Below are 27,476 nucleotides of genomic sequence, written 5' to 3' on the forward strand. Positions count from 1 at the left end.
TCATCTCTTTAATGGCTCCTCCTGCCATCATTTTCTTTTGTATATATTCACTTTTCACTTTGGCTTACCTTCCACTTTTATGTAATTGTGGTGATGAAGAAGACCACAATGAAGTTGTATTAAACTAGGCTTTGGACCAATCCTTAGATGCTGGCAAAAGTAGACCTAAAATGTGGACAAAAGCAACTAAGTTACCACTACCTACATTTTTGCTAGTTTGTAGTAGAACAACAAAAGAAGCTGATTTTGTTGGAAATTAACTTGTTTTGCTTCTTTCTATTGGGTCTGCTAATGAACATATGACTGCAATAGATCCCAATGCTGACAAAGAGTACACTTCTTCCAGAAATTGAATTGATCGACCAGGCATGTTATGCAGACCAAATGAATTTGTGGTGCCTGTTAGAATTAGGACACAGAACAATCAGCAAACAGGATGCTGAATGGATGTCCACTAAATCCTGTGATCGACTGCCATCAAATTAGCATTTCGAGGTGTTGGATAAGAATATGCAGACGTTGTCTGGGATCAGGAATCAGAGATGCTATGACTTTTTGACAATAATTTTCATCCCATCGCCGTTGGAATCTGGAAAACCAATCACTTTGTAGTCCATAATATTTCCTCCTACAACACAAAATATGTTGGATTTATCAAAAATCAAATTTCTTTGATTTAGCAACACAATTCTTTTTAGATTGTTGCAATAACATCAAAGCTACTATAAAAATTATATAATTTTTTAAGAAACCGTTATTGTTGTCTAATTTCATTCAATAATTTTAATAAATTATTTTGGACGACAGTTTTAAAATTATTTAAATTTTGTTCAATTTTTTTGTATTTAATAATTTTAATATATATTTTAAATTCTTATAATTCTTAATAATTGTTAAATAATTTCTTATATATTTTGTTTTGAAAAATCATGTCTAGGATAAATAAACCTTAGCAAATAGTTGTCCCCGTAAAACATAAACCGGGACAACCATTTGGCCAGACTCATTCCGAATGTGAATTTTTAAAAAATTAAAATATTATTATGTCAGTATTAGGTATACATAACATGACATATATTACTACCAATTGCTTTGTCAATCATGTCAGCACTTAATAGTAAAAATGAATAAAATTTTTAATAGAATGACCAATTTACTTTTTTAACCTAATATACAATGATTATTTACTATTTTTTAAATTGAAGTCCTAATATATTCTACAACTCTTACCCAAAAAATTGTTGATTTATCAAAAAAAAAAAAAACAAAAATGGCTTTTTAAGATAAAAATAAAAATGGTTGCAATAACATGAAAGGTGCAATTTGCTAAGGTCTGCTTCATAACCATTTGAGTTAGGGAGATATTGGGTCAGGTTGAGTGGGCCTTTTATAAGGGTTAAAAACTTAAAAAGCATAGGTTTTTTTACTTCAAAATTCTTACTATTTTATATCACGTGTATCCCATGTGTTAATTCTAGATACAAGTTTATAAGACTTCCATGCCACTTAAAATTGACCATTGACCAACTCCTTTTATTCTAAAAATACCACATAATTTAATTTAACAAAATTCCTGAAATCCTTAAATAAAAGATATAGAGGGATTGAATTTCTGGAATTGGAAGTATAGGGATTTAATTTCAAATGTGCAAAAAGTACAGGGGGTGGGAGCAGAATTAAAGCTCAAACTTATTGACTAATCAATTGAGGTTATAAGAGTAATTTCATATAGAAAAAGTGGGGTTAAATGGATGTCTCATTTCGGACACCACCAAACGTAGCGATTTTACCAACTCTGGAAAACAAGGTATCCTTTTCTTTTTCAGTTTCTGCTTTACGATTTTTACTTTTTTTGTTTGGGTGCTATTGGTTGATCCGAGATCCGTGTTCCTTGTTTATCCTAACTGCTTTTTACCGTTGCTTCATCGGAAACCCTAAGGAATCGGCAAAAATTCCTTTTTCTTTTTTTCCTTTAATTTTTCTTCCTAAATTTTGTGAACCTCTATATTCTTACTTCTTTCTCGATTCCTGCAAATTTTAATCAATCTAAATCTAATACTAATTTTTCGGATATGTGTTTGTATTATGAAAGGATATATCTAAATATGTTTTTTACAGAAAAAAAAAAGAATTTTAATGAGAGGAAAGTGTGTTTTGAGCCATGTTTTATTTTCTCAATTAATTGCTCTTGATCTGTTGTTTTCCTTGTTTTAGTCTGTTAAGCAATATCTATCGGAATTTATTTCCTTGGAAACTCTACTGACTTTAGTTTTAGGCTTAGATTCTCTTATTTTTCTGTAAAGAAATATCTTAAGCGTGCGAATGTTTTGTCCTGAATCCATGATTTGTCTTCCAGAAAAAAAAAAAAAAAATCATAATTTGCAAAATTCTTGAAGTTTGGTAATTTGGGTTATCCTAGTTCTTCTCACTCTTTCTTAAGACCTTGTTGATGAATTGCTTGTAGTTGAGCTTGTTATCTGATTATACCTCTCTTTACCTAAAATATGTATGACCAATGTTTGGTGTCTCTTGTTAGTATGAAACATGTGCTTCTGCAGTTTTGATTCTTATAAATTTTACCCAAGGCAAGAGATGATGTATTCATACAGTTTTGCTACTTACTAGTGTTGAGATTGACTGAGAAATAGCATATTAATAGGGTATGAACTCTTAAAGCTCGTTAGGGTCTTAGTGTAGTAACTGTAGAATGACCAGGTAAAAGTTGTTCTAATTGTTTGGTTTATAAACAAATTCTAGGTGGGGAGGAACTCTGGAAATGATTTTTATTTTATCTGAAGAAAATCAGACTCCTCTACAATATACTTTGTTTCTTGTAATACACATGAATTATATTGTGAACAGGTAAGCAGCTAGCAATGGGTTAGAGGAGGAGGATGGGAGAAAGAAATTTTGTTTATACACAATTATAAAAGGGACCTTTTGGTTAACTGGTCAGTCAGAACCATTCAAGCATCTCCTGTTCTTTTGGGTCAAAATATGAAATATGTCTTTTCTAAATATAACTAAATGGCCAGCATTATGCTTCAAATTACGGAACCGATTGAGTGGTGGATGATTATTCATCTCTGTTGTAATATGCTATTCTCTTTGTATACTTGTGGAGTTTCTATATCCTTTGAAAAGAAAGTCAGATTTAACTTTGGGTTTTGTATTGCAGGAAAAAACTGACATTATATGGGTAAAACACCTACTGGCAAGGAGCTAGCTCGCGAGTTACTTATCGCAATATCTAGTTCTGTACCTGATACTGATCTGAATGCAGAACATGCATCTAAAAATATAGAAGCTACAAATGGTGCTGCAGTAACAAAGACTGATGGAGCTGAAAAATATAGGTCTGAACTGATCTCTATATCCTATGCCCAGTCTCCTGATGATCAAGTGCCCCCGGTTGTGCTTAGGAACCATGTGGGTTAGTGAGGACTAAATTGACATGGGAAATTTAATAAAATACAGTGTGTAGTGAATGTTTTGTGAAACTCTTTGTTGTGTCGTATGATTTTACACCTAATGTTGGTTTGCTTTGCACTTAATTGTCTCCATGTTACTATAAACAAGGGAACATATATCTGTACAGACTATGTTGTGATTAAAGTGGAAGACCTGTTTTGTTTATTAGACAAGATTTATGTACTGTTCAAGCCACTTGATTCATTCATCATGCTTAGCATCAATAGGTCTTGCAAGATTCAGAATGTTGGTTAATATGTTTGTATGGTACTAATGGTTGAGATTTTCTGCTGTTATATATATATATATATGTCATGCCCCATGTGTAGTTCATTGTGCTTGATTATTCTCTCTAGTTTCAAAACTTTGATGGATCCTTTGCTCTTTCTAATCTGCATTTTGTTGCATTATATTTGTTGGTTTTTGTTTATAGTTCTCTTTTTTACTTCCATAGTTTTATATTTTGATGTACTGAAGTTGAATAATTTAGGTGAAAGGAGTTGTCAAGTCTTTCTATATATTATAGGGACAAGATGAAGTTAGTTCGATCGATTATTACTTAATGAATCAAATTAACTCTGTATTTTTAAAAATAATCAAATAAGATAAAATTTTAACAGAAGTAACATTTTAAGTTTAAAAATACATGAAAATTATTTTATTTTATTATTTATTTCATTTGCGGAATTATAAAAATTTTCAAAATATTAATTTTGTTAAATAGTAAATAATATATATTTAAAAGTTAATGTTAATGCTATTGAAATTTAATCTTATTACTTAATTGGCGCATTTTCTGGTTTTCATTTTAAACTCGGTATATTTTCCTGAAAATGGGTCTAAAATCTAAACAGATATATGCTTCAAATTTACCCTGGGTTAACATAATTTCAATTTGAGAAAAAGATTTCTAAAACTATTAGATTTTTAAAAAGAATTTTCTACTCAGAAAATTGAACAAACCGGCTTTAGGAATAAAACAAAGGGAAAAATGCAAAGCCAAAGAACATGAAAATTTTGAAACCATCACCAAAGCAAATATATGTAGGGATATGAAAACCCTACTAGAAATACTAAAGTTAAAAAAGGAATCCCAAACGGCAAAACTCATAAAAAAATATATTTTCAGAGTTAAATCCTTCGTAGGACAATCCTGTCGAACATTTTACTGGATGCAACCAAACCAAGGACTTCACAAATCAAACATTTTCGCTTCTACAAATTTGCTCCCACCTAACTAATAAAAACCCAAAATCCTTTGGGAAATAATTATTTAATTTTATTATATTAAAATTTAGAGTAAATTATATTAGTAATCACCCAATTATTAAGGTGTTTTTATTTTGGTCACCAAACTATAATTTTTTTTAATTTCTTCATTAACATTTTAAATCATTCCTGTTGAGAAGCATAAAAGAGAAAAGTTAGAGATGATTCAAAGCATGAAGCTGGAGAAATCGCAGTTGATGGTGAAAAAGTAATTGGAGCTATTGTCAAAGAAGAAGATGACAATGGGCGCAATGGTGGTGGTTTCAACTAACGTTGAAGAAATGATGAAGGATGGTGATGATAATGAAACAAAGAAACCAACACTACTTCGTTTCAATTTCATTAAGTTCAAAAATCAAAGCTTACATGGAAATTTCAATATTAGGGGTAATTTTAAAATGTCTTATCATATTTTTATTTTAAAATTTTAATGTGAGTAATGAAAATGTAATATGAATTTTAAATTATAAATTTTTAAATACTTAAAATGAAATTTTAAAATTAAGTCACTATTTCTATAATTTTCCTTTAAAGTAAAACACATTTTGCAATAAGGCCTTTTCAGAAGTTTTTGCCCCACACACTATTTTTATAAATAATTTGTTAACTACGTTTTTTTTCAAATGGTGATATTTGACTAAAGTTGCCCTTACGAGAGAGTAATTTTTTAATAATAAATTTTAAAATAATTATATATTAAAATAAAATATTTTTGTTTTGAAATATAACAAGTATAATATAATTACAAATATAAGTTGGAGTAATTATAAATATCAAGCTATATATTATTATAAAAATCAATTAAAAATGATACAATTTAAACTAAAATTAATAAATTAAAACTAATATGTAAAATAGAGGTGGAACTTAAATACTCAAAAATCATTCCCTCCGCGTTAGTCAACTGATATTTGCTAAAAAATAAATTAAAAACAAATTTTTAAGCAAGGGTTTCTTGTTGGAGTAGTTATTTATTATGTTTTTAATGAATACAATAAATTTAATGATGATTAAGAAATACCCAAACAATTTTCCCATATCTATATCAAGGCCGCAACAAGTGTCAGTTAAACCAGCGTAAAGAAACCAAAACAGAATGATGATTGAAATCAAGTCTGAAATTGTTTCCAGGCAAACCATCAAACCCTCCACCCCAACTCCTCCCCACCTGAAAACCTTCAAGCTTTCTCTTCTTGATCAAATCTCCCCTGATATCCATGGCAACATGACCTTCTTCTACCCTTCAGATAGCACCACTCATTCTATCTCTAACCACCATTACTTCTTTGAAAAATCCAAGCTCCTCCAAGACTCCATTTCCAAAACACTCTCCCTCTTTTACCCACTCGGTGGTCGTCTCCTGGACGCTGCCACCGTTGATTGTAACGACGAAGGTGCTTTCTTTGTGGAAGCCAAAGTCAACATTCCATTATCCCATTTCCTTAATCAACCTGACTTTATTCTCATGGACCATTTCTTACCCACCACTGATCCTACAACCATGGAATTGTCCAATGGTGCCATGTTTCTCGTTCGGTTCACTAGCTTCACTTGTGGTGGTGTGGCTATCAGTCTCTCCCTCACTCACAAAGTCGCCGATGTATCTGCACTACTCACTCTTCTTCAGTGCTGGTCATCTGTTTCTCGCGGATTGAGTGACCCCATCACCCCTGATCTTATCGGAGAAAAATTTTTGGCACCCAGAGATGAACTCTCTGCCATGTCTGTATCTGTTGACGTTGCTGTTGAAAAGTTTGAGCAGAGGAGATTTGTATTTAGCGCCTCAAAGATTGCAGAATTGAAGGCTAAAGTCGATAAGGAATTTCAAAAGGCGTTGCAAAGCCATCCCTCTCGGGTGGAGGTGGTTTTGGCACTGTTATGGAAATGTGCGGTGGCTACTAAGAAGAAAAAAACTGGATCATTCGGGCCGACAGCATTGTTTCAAGCAATCAACTTGCGTAAAAGGTTGTCTCCGTTACCGGAAACTGCAGTTGGGAACTTCATATGGCCATTTATGGTGCTTGCATATGAAGAGAAAGATTTAGAGCTACATGAGTTAGTGATTCAAATGAGAAAATCCTTGAACGAATTCAATAACACCAAGGCAAACATGTTCACAGGCGAAGGTGCTCCATTGGCGATCATGGGAGCCATAAAAGAGAGAGGAGAGTTCTTCAGAAACAACAAAGAAATGACCGTTTACAAGTGTTCAAGTTGGTGCAAATTTCCTTTATATGACACTGATTTTGGTTGGGGGCAGCCGATATGGCATGTCAGTGTAAACAAATTGGTGAGTAACACGATTGCATTAGCTGACACACGATCCAGAGATGGGATTGAAGCTCACTTGACTTTGGATGAAGAAGAAATGGCCTTGTTTAAACAAAATGAAGAACTCCTGAAATATGCTACTCTTAACCCCAGTATTTATGCTTAATTTTTGTGTGCTTTCTGCAATTCAGATTATAATTGCTGTGTGAATTTATTCCATGTTTTTCTTTTCCTTTGACAATGATATGATCAGATGATTATGTAATCATTTTCTTGAGGAAAATGAGAATAAATTATTATATTTGCATTGAATTAATGTGCAAAAATAAGGTCTTATATCACAGTATATTATTATTGAAGTTTCTTGTGCTATATCGATGGGGCCGAATCTTGTGCTATATTCTCAACGTTGTGATCTCCACCGTATCTTTGCCCGCTGCATAGTTTTGTCAGAATCAATGTAGGATAATGAGAAATTATTTCATTGAATTTTCCCAGCATACTATTTATGGTCTCTTTTAAATTATTTAATGATATTTTAGTAATTTTTTTCGTGTTATTGACACATAATTTTAGTAATTTTTTTTTATCTTGAACTTTGAATCATGAACTTACTTCTTAAACTCGAATCTCAAACCCTAAACCTTGATCTTGAATCATAAACCCCAAATTTAAACCTTAAACCCAACACTTAATCCCAAACTCTAAACCTTGAACCCTAACCTCCAAAACTTAACCTTTAAGACTTAGACCTATTTAGGGTTTAAGATTCAAAATTTGGTGTTCAGGGTTTGAGTTTGAGCTTGGTATTTAAGGTTTAAGGTCATGGTTAGGGTTTAAAATTTGAGGTGTAGGGTTTGGGGTTTTTGATATAGGATTTGGAGTTCAAAGTTAATGATTTAGGGTAAAAAATTACTAAAATTATGTGTCAATGATATAAAAAAATTACTAAAATATTATTAAATAATAAAAAACAGATCATGAATAATGTGTTAAGAAGGCTCGTAGGAATACAAAATAGAAATGGCTGTTTATAGGTAAAATCAACCGAATTTGAGACAATAATCCAAAAATTATAATTATAATTTAACTCAAATTTAATTTAATATTTAAAATATAGTGCGAAACAAAAATTGATTTGAATGCAAATCCTTTATTTCTACATCGTCAAACTCAAATTCGGTTCACAGTCGCGGTAGAGTTTATAAAATGAATTCTTGTTTCTATAATGAAGATATCTTCTTATCATTTATATACGTCGACGACCAGCGGCCAAGGGAGACGACAGATAGTGGGCTGACGGAAAATTGCGGTTTTAGTTCTTAGAAGTTTTATAAAATTTCAATTAAATAAATAGTAAAATTATAATTTAATCTCAAAAATAATAAATTATTAATTTAATCTTTTGAGATTGATGTGTACTTAAAAGGGAAAAAAGTCGAGACATTGCTTGATAGAGATATTGATGAGTTGATATCATTCATATTCATGTTTAATATTCAAGGCTACATCTATTAACAATGTCGTTTTTAAAGTTCGAACATACAGCTCTTGTTAAGAGTATAATATACTTTACCACTGTACCTAATATTTATTGGTAAAAAACTAATATAATATAATACACTAAAAAATTAGAAACGGGCAAACTTAGACCTAGACCTTAAATGTTTGAACCCCAGCACATCTCATATTTAAGTAAGACTATTTTTTTAAAAATCTATTTTTCGAGCTTAATATTTTTATTCAAACATTCAAAAATTTCAAATGGACATTTGAGTTTAGACAGATAACTTGACCTATTTATGTATTACTAGATAAGGGGATTGCTTAATATTTATTTTATTATAAATTTCTCCCTTCCAGCTAATTTGTAGACTATGTAATTTTGCAGATAATTGATTTGATTAATAGTCGTCTATATAGGTGGGCAAAATTCGATTTGACTCGAAAAAATCGAAAAAAAAGTTTGAATTTCGAATTATTTGAATCAAATTAATTCAATCAACTCGATTTTTTTCGAATTTCGAGTTTGAATCGAGTTGAATTTTCGAATTCGAACAATTTGAATAAATCGAATATTAAACCCTTTTACTTCCCTTCTCTCCAACCCCTCTCAAATCCTCTTACTTTCCTCCCAAGCCCCCCAAAATTATTCATTTTACTTTTTCTTCAAAACTTTTACTTTCCCTGATGATCATTTTATGATTCACTAAACTAAACTACGATCATGATAAAGGCAAGCACACCTATCGAACAGTAATATAGCTATGGTGAGTCCAAAATATCGTATCCACGAGGACTAAAAGTACTAGTAATAACTATCTTTCTATTATTTAGCCTATAATTAAAAGGGATTTGTTTTAATTTAAAATTAACTAACTAATTAACTTCTGAACGTGACAGAGAGTGAGGAAAATAATCGAATAAACCAATGATAAAGACAGTACCCAAGGAAGAATCACCTAGACTTCACTTATTATTCCGATTCTGAATCAAACGATTTATTCACTTGTCTTGATCCGTAGAAATCCCTAAATTATGTTAATATCTCTTTCGAGACTAAGAACAACTGACTTTAGGTTGATTAATTGAAATCTCTTTCTAATTAAAACCCCTATCGTCGCATTAACTCGATCTATGGATTCCCCTATTAGATTTGACTCTAATCCAGTAGATTTATGTCGCCCTATTTTTAGGGTTGCATGCAACTCCGCTTAATTATGTGAGATCTACTCTTAAACAAGGACTTTTGCTCCACTGAATAAGCACATCAACTTGAATTAATATCTTGAAAATATTGAAACAAGAATTAAGAACACATAATTAAGAACAGGAGCAAGTATTTATCATTAAATTCAGAACATTAAATAATAAGATTCGTCTTAGGTTTCATCTTCCCTAGGTATCTAGGAAATTTAGTTCATACTGTAAAAAGAAGACATCTCAAATTTAGAAAAATAACAAAACATAAAAAACCCAAATAAACTTCGAGAGAAATTTGAATGGAAATCTTCAATCTTGAAGTGGATGTGCTTCTGAGATGATTTCAACGGCCTCCTTCGAGTAATTTCTGCTTTCTGCTCCGCGTCCCCCTTTTAGGTCTTCTTCTAGTGTGTTTATATAGACTTTAGAATGCTCAGAAACCCTAAAAATTGACTTTTTTCCACGTGTTTGGGAAACAGGGAGCGATATCGACACAGGCTGGCACATGGGCGTGTGGCTTGCCCGTGTGGATCACATGGCGTGTGCCCAACCCGTGTGGATCCTGAAAACTCCGACTTTGTCCCCTTTTTAGCTCCTTTTGCTCCCAAATACTCTTCTAAGTATAGAAACATGAATTTAAGAGATTAGGAGCATCAAATTCACTAATTCTCATCATAAATCATCCAAAAATATGCAAAGTGTGGAATTAAAATATGTTACATTTATGGCTTATCATTCCCCAAACCTCCACATTTTTTTTTCTTTTGTTTCCCTCCCAAAACTTTTACTTCCTTCAAACCCCTCAAATTTTTTTTCCTTTTGCTTTCCCCTAAAACTTTTATTTCCTCTCAAACCCCCAAAACATTTTTTTTTCAAATTTATGTCTACTATTTTTATTATTGAATTAAATTTCACATTTTGTACTATTTATATTATTAAATTGTTTAATCATGCTGAATCTTTATCAATTTCATTAAAATTGAATTATTGATGATGCCATAAAACATTCGTGTTAAAATTTTTTATTGATATTAATTTCACATTTTATCTTTAAAACAACTTTAATTAAAAACACATTTTAACATTTAATATATTTTTAATTTCAAAATACATGATGATAAAAATTAAAAATAATTGAAGCAACTAAGCAAGTAAAGAAGCTAACCTGTATATAAAATATTAATAAATAAATTATGAGGGAATGAAAGTTAATAAAAAATTTGATTACGGTGGGTGGTAGTTACTACAAGGACTCAATTTTTTTTAATTTAACTCGAACAAATATATTCGATTTGAATTCCTTCTCACTAGACTCGATTCGAAAAAAATTCAAATTGAATTAAGATGATAAAATAGAATTCGTCAACTTAATTAACTCGAAAATTTTCATTCAATTCGATTCAATCCGATGTTGATTCTAATCGTTTAAGAAATTAAAAACAAGACTTTAACCTGTACAAGCAAAGCCAGCCGAAAAGAATTTTTGATCCATGAAACATTAAAAAGAAAAAAAGTGAAAAAAAACCCTAGAATTATTAAGTCAATCATTAATGGATTTTTGATTAATTTAGCTAAAGTTTTCAACTATTGAAGTCTCTTCACTATTATTTTATTCAAAATAAAATTTAGGAAAAGTTGAAGCCTTTACCAAGTATTTCTTTCCTATATTCTTTGGTAAGCAAGTGTATTATCGTAAAATATATTGTAAAGAAATTGTGCTACATTTGTGCAACATTAATTATCATATTATTAGATTATTTTCTCTAAAAACATCCAGTTTTAACCTACCGACGAAACCATATATAAATTAATGGTGCCAATAGACGAGTAACATTGGCATGAACAATAAACAATAATGAATATAAGGACATTTTTTTATTGTATTTTTTAAAGGAAAATTTAATTAATTTATTCATTTTATGAATGTAATCATACAATTTAAAAAAAAGAAAGAATGAAAGAAACAATAAACACATAGCGTTACCGTTGGCGATGAAGAACAAACTTCGTCAATACAACAAAAGCTTTTGTTATAGCAATAAAAGAACATTATATCACATTAACAATGGGTTTTGTTACATTTTAAACATGACATATGTAGGGTAATTGCAAACACTTATAACAATAAAGGAACCAACCTCGGAGGGTCCAAAGGAGAATAAAAGAAATTGGAAAGGACAACAAGAAGCCTATCCCTGTAAACACTTGTGTCACGGAACTAGAACTTTAGTTTGGCAAACTGCTCAACCTCAGACAATTTCTTGGGTTCAAGTCTGATTAAGTCAGCTTACTAGCAAAAAATGAAAATTCTCGTAGAAAATTTTTAAGGCACTGAAAACAAAGTTGAAACAAACTCGCAAAGACAAAGGAACTTGTATCAAACAAAAAAGCCAATAGAGAATAATAGCACACCAAGTATTTGAGTAAATTCTCCAAAAGCATTCTATTACTTTGAAGGGTTACAACTGAGTAATTACAAATGAGGGAGAAGACCCTATTTATAGTTGAGCTCCCCCAAATCGAATGGTATAGATCAAGTTATATCAACAGTCGAGATTAGTGTCTATCTACAAGATAAGAGTCCTATCTGATTTTATCCATTAGGATTTACAATAATTACCCAGATAACTTTAGTTTTACTAGAGTGTTTCATTGAACCACCAAGACTTCAAATAAATGGGCTTCTCCATGTATTCCACTAATCGAACTAGATCAAGTGGATTAAATGAGCTCCTTTTGATTAGTTGACCTCTATGGGACATTCCGTGTGCATTCATCATGGGTTTCTATAACACTTGTATGAGCAAGACTAAAACTTGTATAAGACAAAAAATAAAAGAAAAAGAAAACTTCATAAGAACAAGGGAAGATTTATTAAATAAGGCAAGACAAATCCAAACAAATAAGCAATATGTTGTGCCTTATTTTTTTTTTGAGTGTCTTATCATAAATAAATGATTCAATGGATTTATTAACACATACAAAAAATTAAGAATTAGATATGTGATAAAGTGTTCAAATAACATCTTTTTTTTTTTTAAAGAAAGAAAGAAAGAAAGAACTGTTAGCAAAGTTTGTTTGAACACGGACAAAATTGTCACACTCATGGCACCAGATTGTACTCTTTTTCTTTTGAGACTCCTTATTAATCACCATAGACTTATCTTTTTTCCTGTTGACAAGCCTTCAACCATTTGAATTTTTGCCTTTCTTTGAGAATTTTTTGAAGTTAATGTTAAGTTTTTGGTGAGAAAATCAAGTTTTTCTTCCAATTCTTCTAGAAAAGAAGATGTTGAAGTATTTGTTGCAACATTTCTTTTAACATCGAAAGAAATACTCATTTCAATTTTTACCTTTTCTCCCTTCTAGTTTCTTCCAGACTCATTTTTAAAGGTGATGAACCAATTGGTTTGTTCAGTCTCAAGGTGTTGATATATCTGTCTTCCTTTATAGCAACGTTGATAGCTAATTTTTTTTTGGAAATGATTTTAGTACCTTTCACACTAAATTCACCTGAAAATATTGTTTATAAAGAGTAAAGATTTTCTTAATGGTGTCATAAAGATTAACATAAAATTTAGATATAGTTTCATTATCTAACATTCTAATATTTTTGGACTTGGATGTAAGCATCTGCAACTTTTACATTTTACTTTCGAGTTCCATCATAAGTTATTTCAAGTATTCTCCAAGCTTCTCTTAGAGAAACACACTTCAAAATACGCATAAATTCTTGAAGACCCACTCCATTGAAGATTGCATTAAGTGTCTTATAATTGTAGCTCCTCCTCTATAGTCAATGATTTCTCAAGTTTAATAAATTGGGTGTCATTTGTATTGGTGGTAGTATGAGGTTCACATCTTGTTAATATTGTAAACCATGCTTTTTTATTTTTATTTTTTATCAATGGCTTTAATAAAAGCTCTAATTCAAGTTTTCTAGAAGGCAGAGCCATTTAACAATGGTGGTTCAAAATTTGAGTTTCATGCTTTCATATAATCCATAACTATCAACCAAACACAAGATTATACCAAGTACATTTGATGTTAGGCTTTGATATCAAATGAAAACATTTGGCTAAATAATGTTACACATAATGTTGTTTCAACTGCCACAACAATTCTTATAACACCCCTCACTCGATTCGGTCACCAGACCCGAGCTACGTGATGCTAAAACAATCATCAGAATAGTTAAATACAATTTGTATCACTTATTTCATTTTAAAAACATCAATCATTTACCAATTACATGCATAACATGGTTTATAAACAAAATTGGAACTAAATTGAACATATAAATATAATTGAATAGATTTGAATAAGAATAAGGACCAAAATGAAAATTTTGAAAACTTTGAAACTAGGTATCGATACCAAGAGAACAAGTACCAATACTTTTATGGTAGGTACCGATACTAAAATTAGTATCGATCTCGTATATATCACTTATTTCATTTTAAAAACATCAATCATTTACCAATTACATGCATAACATTATTTACAAACAAAATTGGAACTAAATCAAGCATATAAATATAATTGAATAGATTTGAGAAAGAAAAATGACCAAGCTTGTAACAACCCATTCTCAGTGGTGTCGAAAACAGTGGTTTCGAAATCACGACTCCGACGAGCGAGTTATTATTTTAATATTTATTTAATGTCTATAGGGTTAATTTAAGGTAGTATTAAATTTTCATTAAGAAATCTTGAAGTTTAAATGGTTAATTAGGTAAAAATGACGAAATTAAAAAAAGTACAAAAGTTTATTTTTATTAGTTAAAGGGTTCAAATGGCTATAGAATCTCAAGCTAAAGTTCTTAGATGGTAATTATGCCATACATGTTGATAGTGGACAATTATGGGCATGTGTATGTTCATTATGAAGTCATAACATAAGGGAAAAATAGTAAATAATTAAATAAATGACATAAAGAAAAGATGAATGGCTATCCTCTTCTCCAATTTTTCTTTGCTCAAACTAAAAACCATTGTAGAGAATAGGGAGCTTTCAACTATGGTATTTTGTTCATGCATGGTACGTTTTTTAGTCTCGTTTTTAATAATTTTAATGTTTTTGTTATCATTTTAGCTTAATCTATTTAGCCCGAGGATTAATTTTCAAAACTGTTAAAGGTTGCAGATTTTTCCATGAATGAAATTGATATGTTTGAGATGATAAGTGTAAGATAATTAAAGTTGGTTGTTAAATGATCATGATATGTTAAGTGGATTTTTATGAGTGTAAGGTTTAGGGATTAAATTTCATGTACATTGTATGAAATAATGGAAAAATATAGATTATTTAAGATTAGGGAGGAATCAATTATCATGGGTTAGGTTAAAAAATGGTTAAATTTCAAGTTATTGGCTTAAGGACTAAGTTGTGAAAAAGTTAAAATAGGTGGGGTAATTTTGTAATTTCATGATAATATGAATTATAGATTGAATTGAATAATTGAAGTTATTTGAAGTACTTAATTGAATGAAATTATTATTTAGATCAAGATACAGAACAACAAAACTTAAATAGAGGCAAAGCTAAGGTGTTGGATTAATTTTCGACTCTATTAAACAATTGTGGTAGCGAGGTAAGTTCGTATGAATTATAATCTTATTAATTATAGTTTTATTTGATTATTTGTTATAATATGTTGAATATAAATTGGACTCAGAAATATCACAATGTTTTGAACAATTAATGGTTAAGTAATCCCGTTTGAACCTGAAAAATTCTTTGGATACAAATGACATGTCATTAGGGTTATACGTTTTCGGGTGCTGGTCTTGAATGTCCTACCGATGGCTAAGGTCTTGCATTTTTTGCGGATTCTCCATAGCTCGTGTGAGCAACATCGAGTAGTTAACATTCTGACCCATAACTCATGTGAGTATGCCTATTTTACAGCTCGTGTGAGCACTATTGAAAAGGAAAGATTATGTTTACATGAAAAGGCACACTATGTGTGAGCATTCTCGAGTATCTGATGAAATTTTAGATGGTTCAACGAGTGAGAAAAGAATGATGGAAAAGCATGTATAAGAATCCATTATTGCTAATGTTCATTTGAAAAGGTAAAATGAGTATGAATTTATGAAATGTAATGAATGAGATGTTACTATGTGATGAAAATGAAAGGTGTGAAGTTTATTTCCTAGTATATGAGATGTTATGTTTTCATGATTTCTACTAACCATGTGAATTATGGTGCATAGTAAAGTTTTATGTTAAATGATGAAATGAGCATGGTTGTATAGATTGTTAATTGATGTTCGATAAGTTGAAGTTTACCTTATATGAACTTACTAAGCATTAAATGCTTATGTGGTTATTTTTCCTTTGTTTTGTAGATCATCGGAAGCTTGATTTATTGGAACCTTGTCAAAGTCTTATCACACTATCTAGCAATCACTTTAGTAGTTTTTGGTTACTTTGAACTATGGTTATAAATGACATGTATTAGGTTTAAGGTCACTTATGCTTTTGTTGTGTTTTGGTTACTTTTGTAAATGGTTGTATGCCTATATAATATAGTAATGCTCTGTAACCCTAATCCGACAACAGAGACGGATTAAGGGTGTTACAAAGCTAAAAATTTTTGAAATTTCAGAACTAGTTATTGATACCAAGAGAATAAGTATCAATGTTTTTATGGTAGGTACCGATATCAGTTTGAGATTCTGCCATTTTCAAAACACTATTCATTTGGTCAAGTATCAATACATTGGTTCCAGCTATCGATACTTTTACATTGATGGCCAAAAATCACAAGTTTGAAAATCCATTTCATGCTTTAACTAAGGTTTAATATAATAGTGCATGAAAACACCCAACTAACCTACATAAAACTTATCTCAAACATCAATTTGCACATTTATTCATTTTCTCAACCACAATTGACAAAATTTCACAATTAACATTCAAACATGGCATCTATTCATGTACTCTTTATAACAGCTCGTTTTTAGTTAAATCAGAACAGTGGTTTTAGGGCCACAAATTTGAGGTTGAAAATTTTATTTTAATATGATAGTATAATCGTATAAAAATTTCGTAAAGAAATTTTACCGTTTGCATGTTCAATTTGTCAAAAAAGACTAAATCGCGTAAAATGCAAAAGTTGTATTCTATTAGCTAAAGGTATTAAATAGCTATAGAAATTTAAAGTAGAGGTCCTTATATGGTTATTAGACTATTAATTGAGTTAGTGGATGTGCATGGCTTGGTAATTATGAAAATTTTAAAGTTAGGTATGTGTAATTTGGTAATTAGGTAAATAAATGATAAATTTAAAATAAAACAAAAGAAAAGCTATCATCTTCCTCTAGTTTTCTAGTGTTAGCTGAAATTTCCATTAGAAAAGAAGAGAACTTTGGCCAAGCCATTTCCTTTGCATGTAAGTGAAAACTTGTCCTATTTTTAATGATTTTTATGTTTCTGGGATCATTGTAGCTTAACCTAGCTAGCTCGGGGACTAATTTGCAAAATAGTTGAATTTATAGGGTTTTACCATGAGTACATGTTAGTTGTTTGTGAAGTTTAATGGAAGAAAATGAATCTTTTTTGTGAGTTAAACAACTTTTGCTAAGTGATTTTTACGAAATTGTCAATTAAGGTTTAATTTGAGAAATGTGAAAATTGAGTGGTAAATGTGTGAAATTGTAAAATGTATGTGCTGCTATAAGCATGTATAGAATTTGGCTAGGTTTAATATGGATGAAATTGCATGAATTTCATTTTACGAGCCTCGGGACTAAATTGTAAAGAAGTCAAAAGTTTAAGGGTAAAATGATAATTTTGCCAAAACATGATTTTTGGATTGAATTGAATAGAATGAGGATTGAATTAGCTAAATTTGATTATAGATCAAGAAAAGCAACGGACAAAATTAGATAAAGGAAAAGATAAAGTGTTGGAGTAATCGATCGTTTTTCTTCATACGAGTTCGAGGTAAGTTCGTATACTTAATTAGTATTAAATTATATGTGATTCAAATGCTTATGTGTTATAATATTTGTATTATGGCTTTACGAAAATCTCCGAAGAAGTTTCGACAACTTACGGATCCCAGTTGAACCTTATGAATAAATAGGATACAAATGACATGTCATTAGGGGTTACCATGTTTTGGGTGCTGGTCTCGTACGTCCTACTGGTGGTTGAGTTCTCGACATGTGTTGCGGTTACTTTACAACTTGTGTGAGTAGCACCGTGTAGCTACGTCTTAACTGACAGCTTGTGTGAGCAGACCCAGTTATGGCTCGAGAAAGAGCATCGATACGAGATATGAGATTGTATTGGTTTCGACCACATGTCGGCACATAGTGTGCGAGATACCCGCGTATCTGATATTATTCTAAATGGTTCAACGAGCACAGTGTTGTTATAAGGTTGTACAAGTTCGATACGAACTAGTATAGGTATTTATGTGAAATATTAGAAGTGGTTTATATTTTATATATAAATACATGGCTAACATGATTGTTGATTATGTGTTAGGCTTTTGGGCCAAATTGAGTTGTATTATGCCTTAATTTTACTTACCTAAATTGTGGTTGAATGGTAAGTTGTATTTTTAGTTATACGAACTTACTAAGCTTAATTGCTTACTTTTTTTTTCCGTGTTTTATATTGTTTCAGAAGCTCATTCGGATTGAAAGTTGTCGAAGATCTCATCACACTATCAATCGCCTATTTTGGTACTTTTGGTTATACATTTTGGGTTTAATGGCATGTATAAGTCATTTTGGCTAATGGTAGCCTATATGTTTTGTTGTGTTTTAACCATTTGAATTGGCTTATATAGTGGACATATTGTAATGGCCTAAATTCAAGGTTATCGGAATAGTGGTTTCGTAACCACAAATCCGATTTAAAGAGAAATTTATTTTAATATTTTTGCATGAATATTTATATAATAGGAAAATCCTATGAAAATATCGGTAAAATTTTTTACCGATTTAGTGGTTAGTTAGAAAAAGAAATTATTGAAGAAATTGGGTAAAAACAAATTATCGAGATCTTGATCTCATAATACCGAGTCAGAAATATTTTTATAAGTATTTATGAAATATTAGTGATGTGGTATTAAAATTTCGTTAGGAAATTTTAATGTTTGGGTAGTCAATTAAATGAAAAGTACTAAATTGTAAAATGTGTAAAAGTTGCTAGAATGATTAAGTAGCTTAAGTGTCTAATGAGAAAGGATTTAAAAGGAAATTAGACCCAAAATTTATTTGGCCTGGACGGCAAGGGCATGAAATCAGCAGGAAAATTGATGATTTAAGGGCAAAATAGGAATATTGCATAATTAACTAAATAAATATAGGACTAAATAGGAAATATCTAGATTTCTCTTCATTTTTCTTCATTCTCATCAGCCAAAATGCCATAGGAGGGGTTCTCTAAGCTGGTATTTCATAATTTTTGCACCAAGTGAGTTAATCCTTGCCTATTTCTTGTAATTTTTGTGTTTCTAAGACTTTTACAACTAGGTCCTACTATTAAATTCATTAGTTTTTGATTTCATGGATGAAATTGAAAGTCACCATGGTTGAGTGCTGTAAGTTTATGATGAAATAGAATGAAATTTAATCTTTAATTTTTTATGAGATGAATTTATTAGGTAAATTCAATAGAAATTTATTTTTTAGGACTTAATTGTAAAAATATTTGGAATTAAAGTCTAGTGCTGAAATTATGATGTCCAAAGGTTGTAAACTAGTTTAAGGTGATAGAATAAAATGTTAATTTAGAAAAATCAGCTCAATTGAGAGGCTAATTGAATAGGGACGAAATTATCATTTATTAAAAGCCTAGGGGAAAAATGGTAATAAATAGCTTGCACTAAAACAGTTTTGGACAGCAGCAGTAGACTAACTTTGAAAAATCACCATAAATTGTATAAATAGAATTAGAACATGAAAAAAATAGGGAATTAAATCTTATTGAGTCTAGTTTCTCATAGAAGAAACAGTGTAAGCAATAGATTTTTAAATCATGAGATATAATAAATTTTGTGAGATAAGGTCAGAATGAAATCAGGTTCCCCTGTTCTGAGTTTTAAAAATCATAAAGAATTGAAGAAAAATAATTAGGGGCTTAAATTTATATGTCTAGAATCCTTAATGAGTCTATTTTTAAGAAAAAAAAACAAAAACATCATTAAAATCTTGTATGAAAAGATAATTAATTTTTAGTGAAGAGAGGTCAGAACTGTTGGACAGCAGAACAGGGGTGACTTTAAAGATAAAATGTACTTATTGGCTTAACAAAAAATTATGAAAATTTTATGGTAAGAATATATGTGAGTCTTGTTTCAGGTAAAATTAGTAGATCCTAAGTTAGAGTTCTGTAGCTCAAGATAAAAATAATTTAGTGACTATGACCCAAAGTAGATAGCTTTGAATGAACTATAAATAATAGTGGAATTATAGAGAATGTTGCATATGAACATGAGATGTATTAAATTGATAATTAAATTTATTAATTTAGATCCAGAACATTCAAATACGAAGTTAGATCGAGGAAAGGAAAAAGTTCGGGATTAGTAGATTTTTGTTTACAAACAAGTATTGAGGTAAGTTCGTGTAACTTGAATTATATTCTTAAATGCTTGAAATGTATGTTATTTATGTGAATATGATTTGAATGTTCATCGTATTAAAATTGATGAAACATTGATATATTTGATAAAAAGGGAAAGAAATCCCGGTTGAATAAAAGGAAATTTTGATGGATCTCTGAAAAGGAATTGACGGTAAAAAGGATCTAGCCCGGACAGGTGATCCTATCTTGATATAGCCCTCCCGAAGAATATGTGTAAAATGGATTTAGCCCGAATGGGTAATCCAAATCAGGGTCTGAATTTAGCCTGGACTGGTAATTCAGATCCAAGCTCATTAGAGTAATTGTCGTTGGATTTAGCTCGACCGGTAATCCCGACAATACTCTATGCGCTTATATTACAGGATTTAGCTCGACTGTAAGGATGAGGTTCGCGGGAATGTGCTCTCTGAAATGGAAATGTGCGCACATGAATATGAATTGACGGACCCGGAAATGTACACTAAAAGTGTATCTCTGAAAATCCATCGAAAATTTCGAGAAATTCAACGGGATAAATATGGAAAAATAATAAGGGAATGGAAATCATGGTATTGATGAGTTCTTCAATCATGATATATATATTATTGACACATGGAAATTATTGTACTAACTTGAATGTTGAGTTTGTGCATGTTAGAGTAATAATGCATTGAATGGATATATGAATGTTTACTGCATTGTATTGAAAATATTAGGTAAGTATAATTCTTGTTACATGAGCTTACGAAGCACAAAGTGCTTACCCTATTTTCTTTTTCCCTGTTTTGTAGTGTTAAGAGCTCGGAGGTCGGATTTGGTCGGAGACGCACCACACTATCAACTTCAAGATTTCGGTATATCAAGAAACTTTATTTTGGAAATAAATGGCATGTATAAGCTAATAAAGTAAATGTTAACGTGAAATGAATGTAAAGTTAGCCATTGGTATGGTTAACAAACCTGGTTTTGGTATGTGATGATGTTATCTTATAAATATGCGTGAATCTATATGCGTTAACCTATCTTGAAAATATGTTGAATTGGATTGGTTGATGTGGATTGTTTTTGGTTTAAAATTGCAGGGAATGTTAGATATCTATAAAGGGGTTATATTGAGTTAAAAATATAAAAAAATTTAATTCGTAAACTTCAGTAATTCCTCGTACCCTATTCCAGCAATGAATACGAGTAGGGTGTATTACACATATATTTTGTTATGTAAATATGTAAATGACCTTATTATATGTGGTATATGGTTGCCATGTGAATGTCTTGTTTGTGAATTGGTATTTTGTGTACCAAGTAGTTGAGTTTGATAAGTGACATACATGTTAAGTTTTAGGCACAATCATGCATATATGTGTTTGACCATTTAGGTAAGTTTTGGAGACATTTTTGGCATGTTTTTAAATGGCCAATTGAGGTGCCTATGAGTTTCATGTTTGTATGTAATGTTATAACATGTTATAAGCTTGATGTCGGTTGGTTTTGAATGCCTATTTGTGCATGGTCATATGCAAATTTTTGTGTTTAGGTTAGTACCAATTTGGGTGAGAAATATGACCTAGAAAATGACCTATTTTTGTCCACACAGGTAGAAACATAGGCGTGTGTCTCAACTGTGTGTGACACACGGCCATGTGACACTACCATGTGTCCCTTATAACTTCTAAAGGAAGCAAGTCAGTAGCTTCACATGGCCTAGCACACGGGCTTGTGGCTTGGCCGTATGGCACAAGTCAATATACCCTCCAGCTTTCACACGGCCTAGCACATGGCTTGGAACACGGGCGTGTGAGGTTATTTCGAAGGTTACACGGCCTGGCACACGGACGTGTGTTTGGCTATGTGACCCAAGTCAGTGGGTTACATGGGCACAGACACGGGTTGAGACACGGCCATGTGTCCCTATTTCGAATGCCCACATGGCCTGAGACACTTGTGTGTCTCTTGGACATGTGTCCCCTACACCTTTGAAAAATTTCAATGTTTTTCGAAAATTTTCTTAAGTACTCAATTTAGTCTCGACTTGTAACAACTCGTTTTCAATGAAATTGGAACAGTGGTTTCGGGACCACAAATCCAAGTCAGAAAGAAAATTTATTTTAATAATAATGTATAATCTGTATTATGATAAAAAAGACGTATGAAAATTTCGATAAGAAAATTTTACCGATTACATGTTTAATTATAGAAAGGACCAAATTGCATAAAATGCAAAAGTTGAGTTCTAGTAGCTATAGGTGTTAAATAGCTATGGAATTCAAAAATTGAGGTCCTTATATGGAAATTAAACCATTAAGAAGAGTTAGTAAATGTTTTTGATAATTTATCCATGGAAAATAAAAAAAAAAAGATTAAATTGGAAATTGAAAAAAAAAGATGATAAATAAAATAAATATCTAATATCATCATTTTATATCATCTTTCCCAATTAAAAAAGCCAAGGAAACCCTAGTTTGAGAGCTTGAAGAAAGAGAAAACTTGTTTGGCCAAATTAGGTGAGTATTCAAGTCCCGTTTTCGAAAGCTAGCCTATACATGCCATAATTTTAAGTTTAGCTTAAAAGTACCAAAACAGTAGATAGTGTGATGAGCTTGACTGACAATCCCCGAATTTGTAGCTTGACTTCAAAATCTATAAAACAAAGTAAACACAACACACAGAGTAAGCTATCACAGCTTAGTAAGTTTTAAGCAAACAAATAACTTGATGAAGTTATCCAATTTAACTAAACAGAACCAAATTATTTTATCATTTCACATTTAGATCCAATCGTTTATAAATACATATATTCGTATTAAGTATGTTAAACATATAAATATTATTCCCCTTTATTTTATCACATTGACCGGATATTTATATCACCAAAATTCATATAAATTAACCTTTAACCTTCATAGCCGAATATTCAATATATACCTAGTTCACATACACAAACACAAAGCTCATGGCTTATTATACTTTCATATACATATATTAACCATATAACCGAATATGTACCTCATAAATTGAACACTTATATATAAGAACTATTAAAACATGCTTGCTACTCATTCTCAAAATAAGTACACATATCATAAGCACATATTTTCTTAATTTGCACTTACAAGATTCGTAACAAATAATCAAGGTTTTTACTCACCTTTCTCAAGTAGATGACGAGTTAATTCTTACCTGACATATAGCTCGTTTTACACATTCGTTCTTATTACACCTTTGCCCGATGAACCATTCGGAATTGGATAGGACACTCGGATAATCACACAAGTTGTACATTGTCAACATCCCAAACGTGGTCTTACGTGTAGTCACATATCGATGCCACTGTCCCAGATAGGGTCTTACTCGTAAACACATATCGGAACCACATATCGATGCCATGGTATTACTCGCACACATATATCGGAATCTTATGTCATGACATACGAATCCTAACTATTCTTGAGGTTCATACGGGGCTTTCAGACGTCGTATCTCGGTCGAATCGAACTCGAAAATGTAATAGCCACATTGAATCATATTCGGCCATAGTACAATCAATCTCTAATATTTCATAACAGCATAAAAAGATAACATTAAATTACAAATAAACACTTTTATTTGCTTATAAACATACCTCGGACAATACAAAACGGAATCGGGCAGCTAGTCGACAACTTTCGTTTTTCCCCAATCCAAATCTGATTTCTTTGGTTCTTGATCTAAACATATTCAAATTAAGCTCATTCAAACATATTTTCATTCAATTTAGTCCAAAATCACATAAATGGGAAAATTACTATTTTACCCCTGACATTTACAAGTTTTAAAATTTAGTCCCTATTGCACAAAACACAAAATACACAAAATTTCTCTACACTTATGTTGGTCCGAAATTTACCCACTCCCAAATAAGTCCATATATTCAATTTATTTCACATTTTAATCCCTCAAATTATTATTTTTTCAATTTAGTCCTAATTACTCAAAATCATCAAAAACTCCAATAGAAAACATATTAATCTAAAACATATATTTCATATTTTATCATCAAACAACAAAAATCACAAGCTATCAACAATGGCACAACTTAAAATATTCATCAAAATAAAAAATTAAAGCATGGGTCTTGAAGATTACTAAGCAACGATCTCATAAACATAAAAATTATAAAAAATCGAGCTAAACTCGTACCTTAATCAAGCTTGAATACCACCGAACCGTAGCTTGTTTTTCTTTCTTTTGTTATTTTGATATTCGGCAATAGGAAAGTATAAACACTTAATGTTTTATTTTATTATTTTATGATATGTTTTATATTATAACATTTTATCACATAAGTTACCATTTTAACCTTAGTATAAATTATTTATAATTCTCCTATTAATGACCGAATGTGCCCATGAAAAAATCCAAGGGCATATTTGCATTACAAGTGCCTCCAATAATAAAGACAACAATAATTAAGCACTTTCACATTTAACCACCAAATTTTTATCTTACGCGATTAAGTCCTTTTATTTAATCGGGCACCTAAACGATAAAATTAAATCACGAAAATTTCACAGACATAAATTCACACAAAATAAACACGAAATATAATTTTAAAATATTTTTATGACTCAGATTCATGGTCTCAAAACCACCGTTTTGATTAGGGTCTAAATCGGGCTGTTACATTGGAATTAGATCGAAGAAAACAAAAAGTATCGAATTAGTAGAAAAGCATATACGAGCAAGTGACGAGGTAAGTTTGTGTAACTAAATTGTGTATATGTTGTATATGTGAATCATGAATTTTTTATGTATATGAAAATATTTATATATCCGACATGCTCAATAAATATTAAGTTTTGTATGAATTTATGAAATTCGAAGGATACAAGCTTCCTGAATTGGTTGTGGTCTTGCATATGTTGCAGACACACCAAAGCTCTAAAGAGCGACCCGTTATAAGCCCTCTCGAGCTTCCTATTATTTGGTTCTAGCAAGCTTCCTAATATAGCTCTTTGGAGCATCCTGATAGGTTGTGATCTTATATGTGTTGTGGACACACCTTAGCTCTTATGAGCATCCCATTACATGGCTCTTCGTGAGCTTCCTGACTAAAGGCTCTTTGTGAGCTTCCTAATTAATGGCTCTTTGGAGCTTCTCGATATTGTCTCGCTTGAACTTCTCGATATGGCTATCCAGAGCTTCCTGTTAATGGCTCTTCGGAGCTACCCATTATTGGCTCGCATAAGCTTCCTAATTATGGCTCTTATGAGCTTCCTATTATACAACTAGATAAGCTTCCTGTTACATAGCTCACATGAGCTTCTTGTTAAATGCTCGAGAGAGTGCTTCTCGATTATGTACTTTAATAAGCACCCCTGAATATGAATTGACGGATCACTGTTTGGTACACCTCGAGTGTACAACCTGAGTATCGATCAATATTTCAATAATTTGACGGACAAAACTCTTGATGTGAAAAAATATGAGATTTAAATGAATTATATCTTGAATATCCTTGAAATACCTGGAAATGGTTGCATGATGAGCTCATATCTGTTTTATTGATATTCATGTAAATTTCGTGACTGACTTGTTTGATGAGAGCATGTGTCTAAGCAAATGGCCCACAATGTTTTGGATGCATGTTTGTATGCTTACTTTAAATGAATATTATTGGTAAGTTAAATTTTTGTTATACGAACTTACTAAGCATTTAATGCTTACTCTGTTTATTTTCTCTGTTTTATAGTACTAGGAAGCTTATGAAGGTTGGAACGGGTCGGAGTAAAATCACACTATCCTTCAGCTCACTTTGGTACAGTTAGCAAAACTAATTTTGGTATCATGACATGTATAGGCTAAAATAGACCAAATGATGAAATACTTTGGTTGTAACTAGCTATTGGAATGACTAGTTTTAAACATATTTTAATGTAATTGTATAATGCCTTATCATGTTTAGTATATATGTGTGCTTGGTGTGGTTGAATTTAAATTTTGGTAAACTTGATTGATTACACAAATAGGCAAGTTTGAAGGCATGAATACATGTGATGATATATCTTGTATAAAACTTGTATTTTATTTGGATTAAATGTCTTGAATTGGTTGGTGTATGTGCTTATATGTTGATGTAGGTAGATGACAAATTGGGTGAGAAAAGTGGCCTTGAAAATGACCTATTTTCCTCCACATGGGTAGACACACTAGCGTGTGTCTCAGCCATGCGTGACACATAGCCATGCGCACGGGCGTGTGGTTTGGTCGTGTGTCCCCTGCATCTTTAAAATTTAGAAACTGAATGTTTCGAATTGTTCACACGGGTAGAGACACGGGTATGTGTCTCAGTCGTGTATGACACACGGTCTAGCACATGGACGTGTGTCTTGGTCGTGTGAATCATGCACCTAATTTTTAAAAATTAAATTGTCCATACGGCCTAACACATGGGTGTGTGGCTGGCCGTGTGACCCAAGTCAAAGAGTTACACGGGTAAGGACATGGGATGAGACATGGCCGTGTACCTCACAACGAATGCCCACACGGCATAGGACACGGGCGTGTCACTTGGCTGTGTGAGTCACACGGCCTACCCACATGGGTGTGTGTCCCCTGTACCTAAGAAAAATTTTGAAATTTCGCGAAAAATTCTTTGAGTTTTCGATTTAGTCCCGACTTGTTTCTTATGTATAAATTGGGCCTCGAGGGTCCAATTAAGGGACAATATAATTGAATATAATTGATTTCAAATATGAATAGTAAATGACATGAATTAACTATATTTGTTTTGTAAACTCCAGTAATGCTCTATAACCCTGTTATGACGACGAATATGGGTTAGGGGTGTTACACGACTTGTTTTTAATGTTTATTTTAGGCCTCGAGGGCTCGTATTAGGGATTATATGAATGAATTTGATTGATTTCTAAAATGAGTATGTTATGAAAATGAAATGTCTGTTTGTTCGATTGTAAGTTGGGTAATACTCCGTAACCTTGTTCCGGTGTCGGTACGGGTTAGGGGTGTTACACTCTTATTGCCAAATAGGTCATAAAATTCAACACCTTATTCATCATGTTGAACAATCACATTTTCATTCCAATTCAAAGATACTATTTGTAATTGCCCAATTCTGTCCGGCCTAGACAAACAAACAAAAATGAATAAATAAAAATAATAAAGTCCAATAGAA

At 31.4% G+C, this 27,476-nt stretch overlaps 1 protein-coding gene and 1 long non-coding RNA gene across 2 annotated transcripts; both read left to right on the forward strand.

Annotated features, from left to right (window-relative positions):
- Window positions 1–1,669: 1,669 nt before the first annotated feature.
- LOC108467661 (uncharacterized) lies at window positions 1,670–3,644 on the forward strand. The gene is made up of 3 exons (XR_008269557.1): window positions 1,670–1,807; window positions 2,863–2,951; window positions 3,179–3,644. It is a non-coding gene; the product is annotated as an uncharacterized LOC108467661 (long non-coding RNA).
- Window positions 3,645–5,839: 2,195 nt separating this feature from the next.
- On the forward strand, window positions 5,840–7,177 carry LOC108468287 (acyltransferase Pun1-like). The gene has a single exon (XM_017769178.1). The coding sequence runs from the start codon at window positions 5,840–5,842 to the stop codon at window positions 7,175–7,177; it is 1,338 nt and encodes a 445-aa protein (XP_017624667.1).
- Window positions 7,178–27,476: the final 20,299 nt, after the last annotated feature.

Source organism: Gossypium arboreum, chromosome 8 (assembly GCF_025698485.1).
Source record: "Gossypium arboreum isolate Shixiya-1 chromosome 8, ASM2569848v2, whole genome shotgun sequence".
Lineage (NCBI taxonomy): Eukaryota > Viridiplantae > Streptophyta > Magnoliopsida > Malvales > Malvaceae > Gossypium > Gossypium arboreum.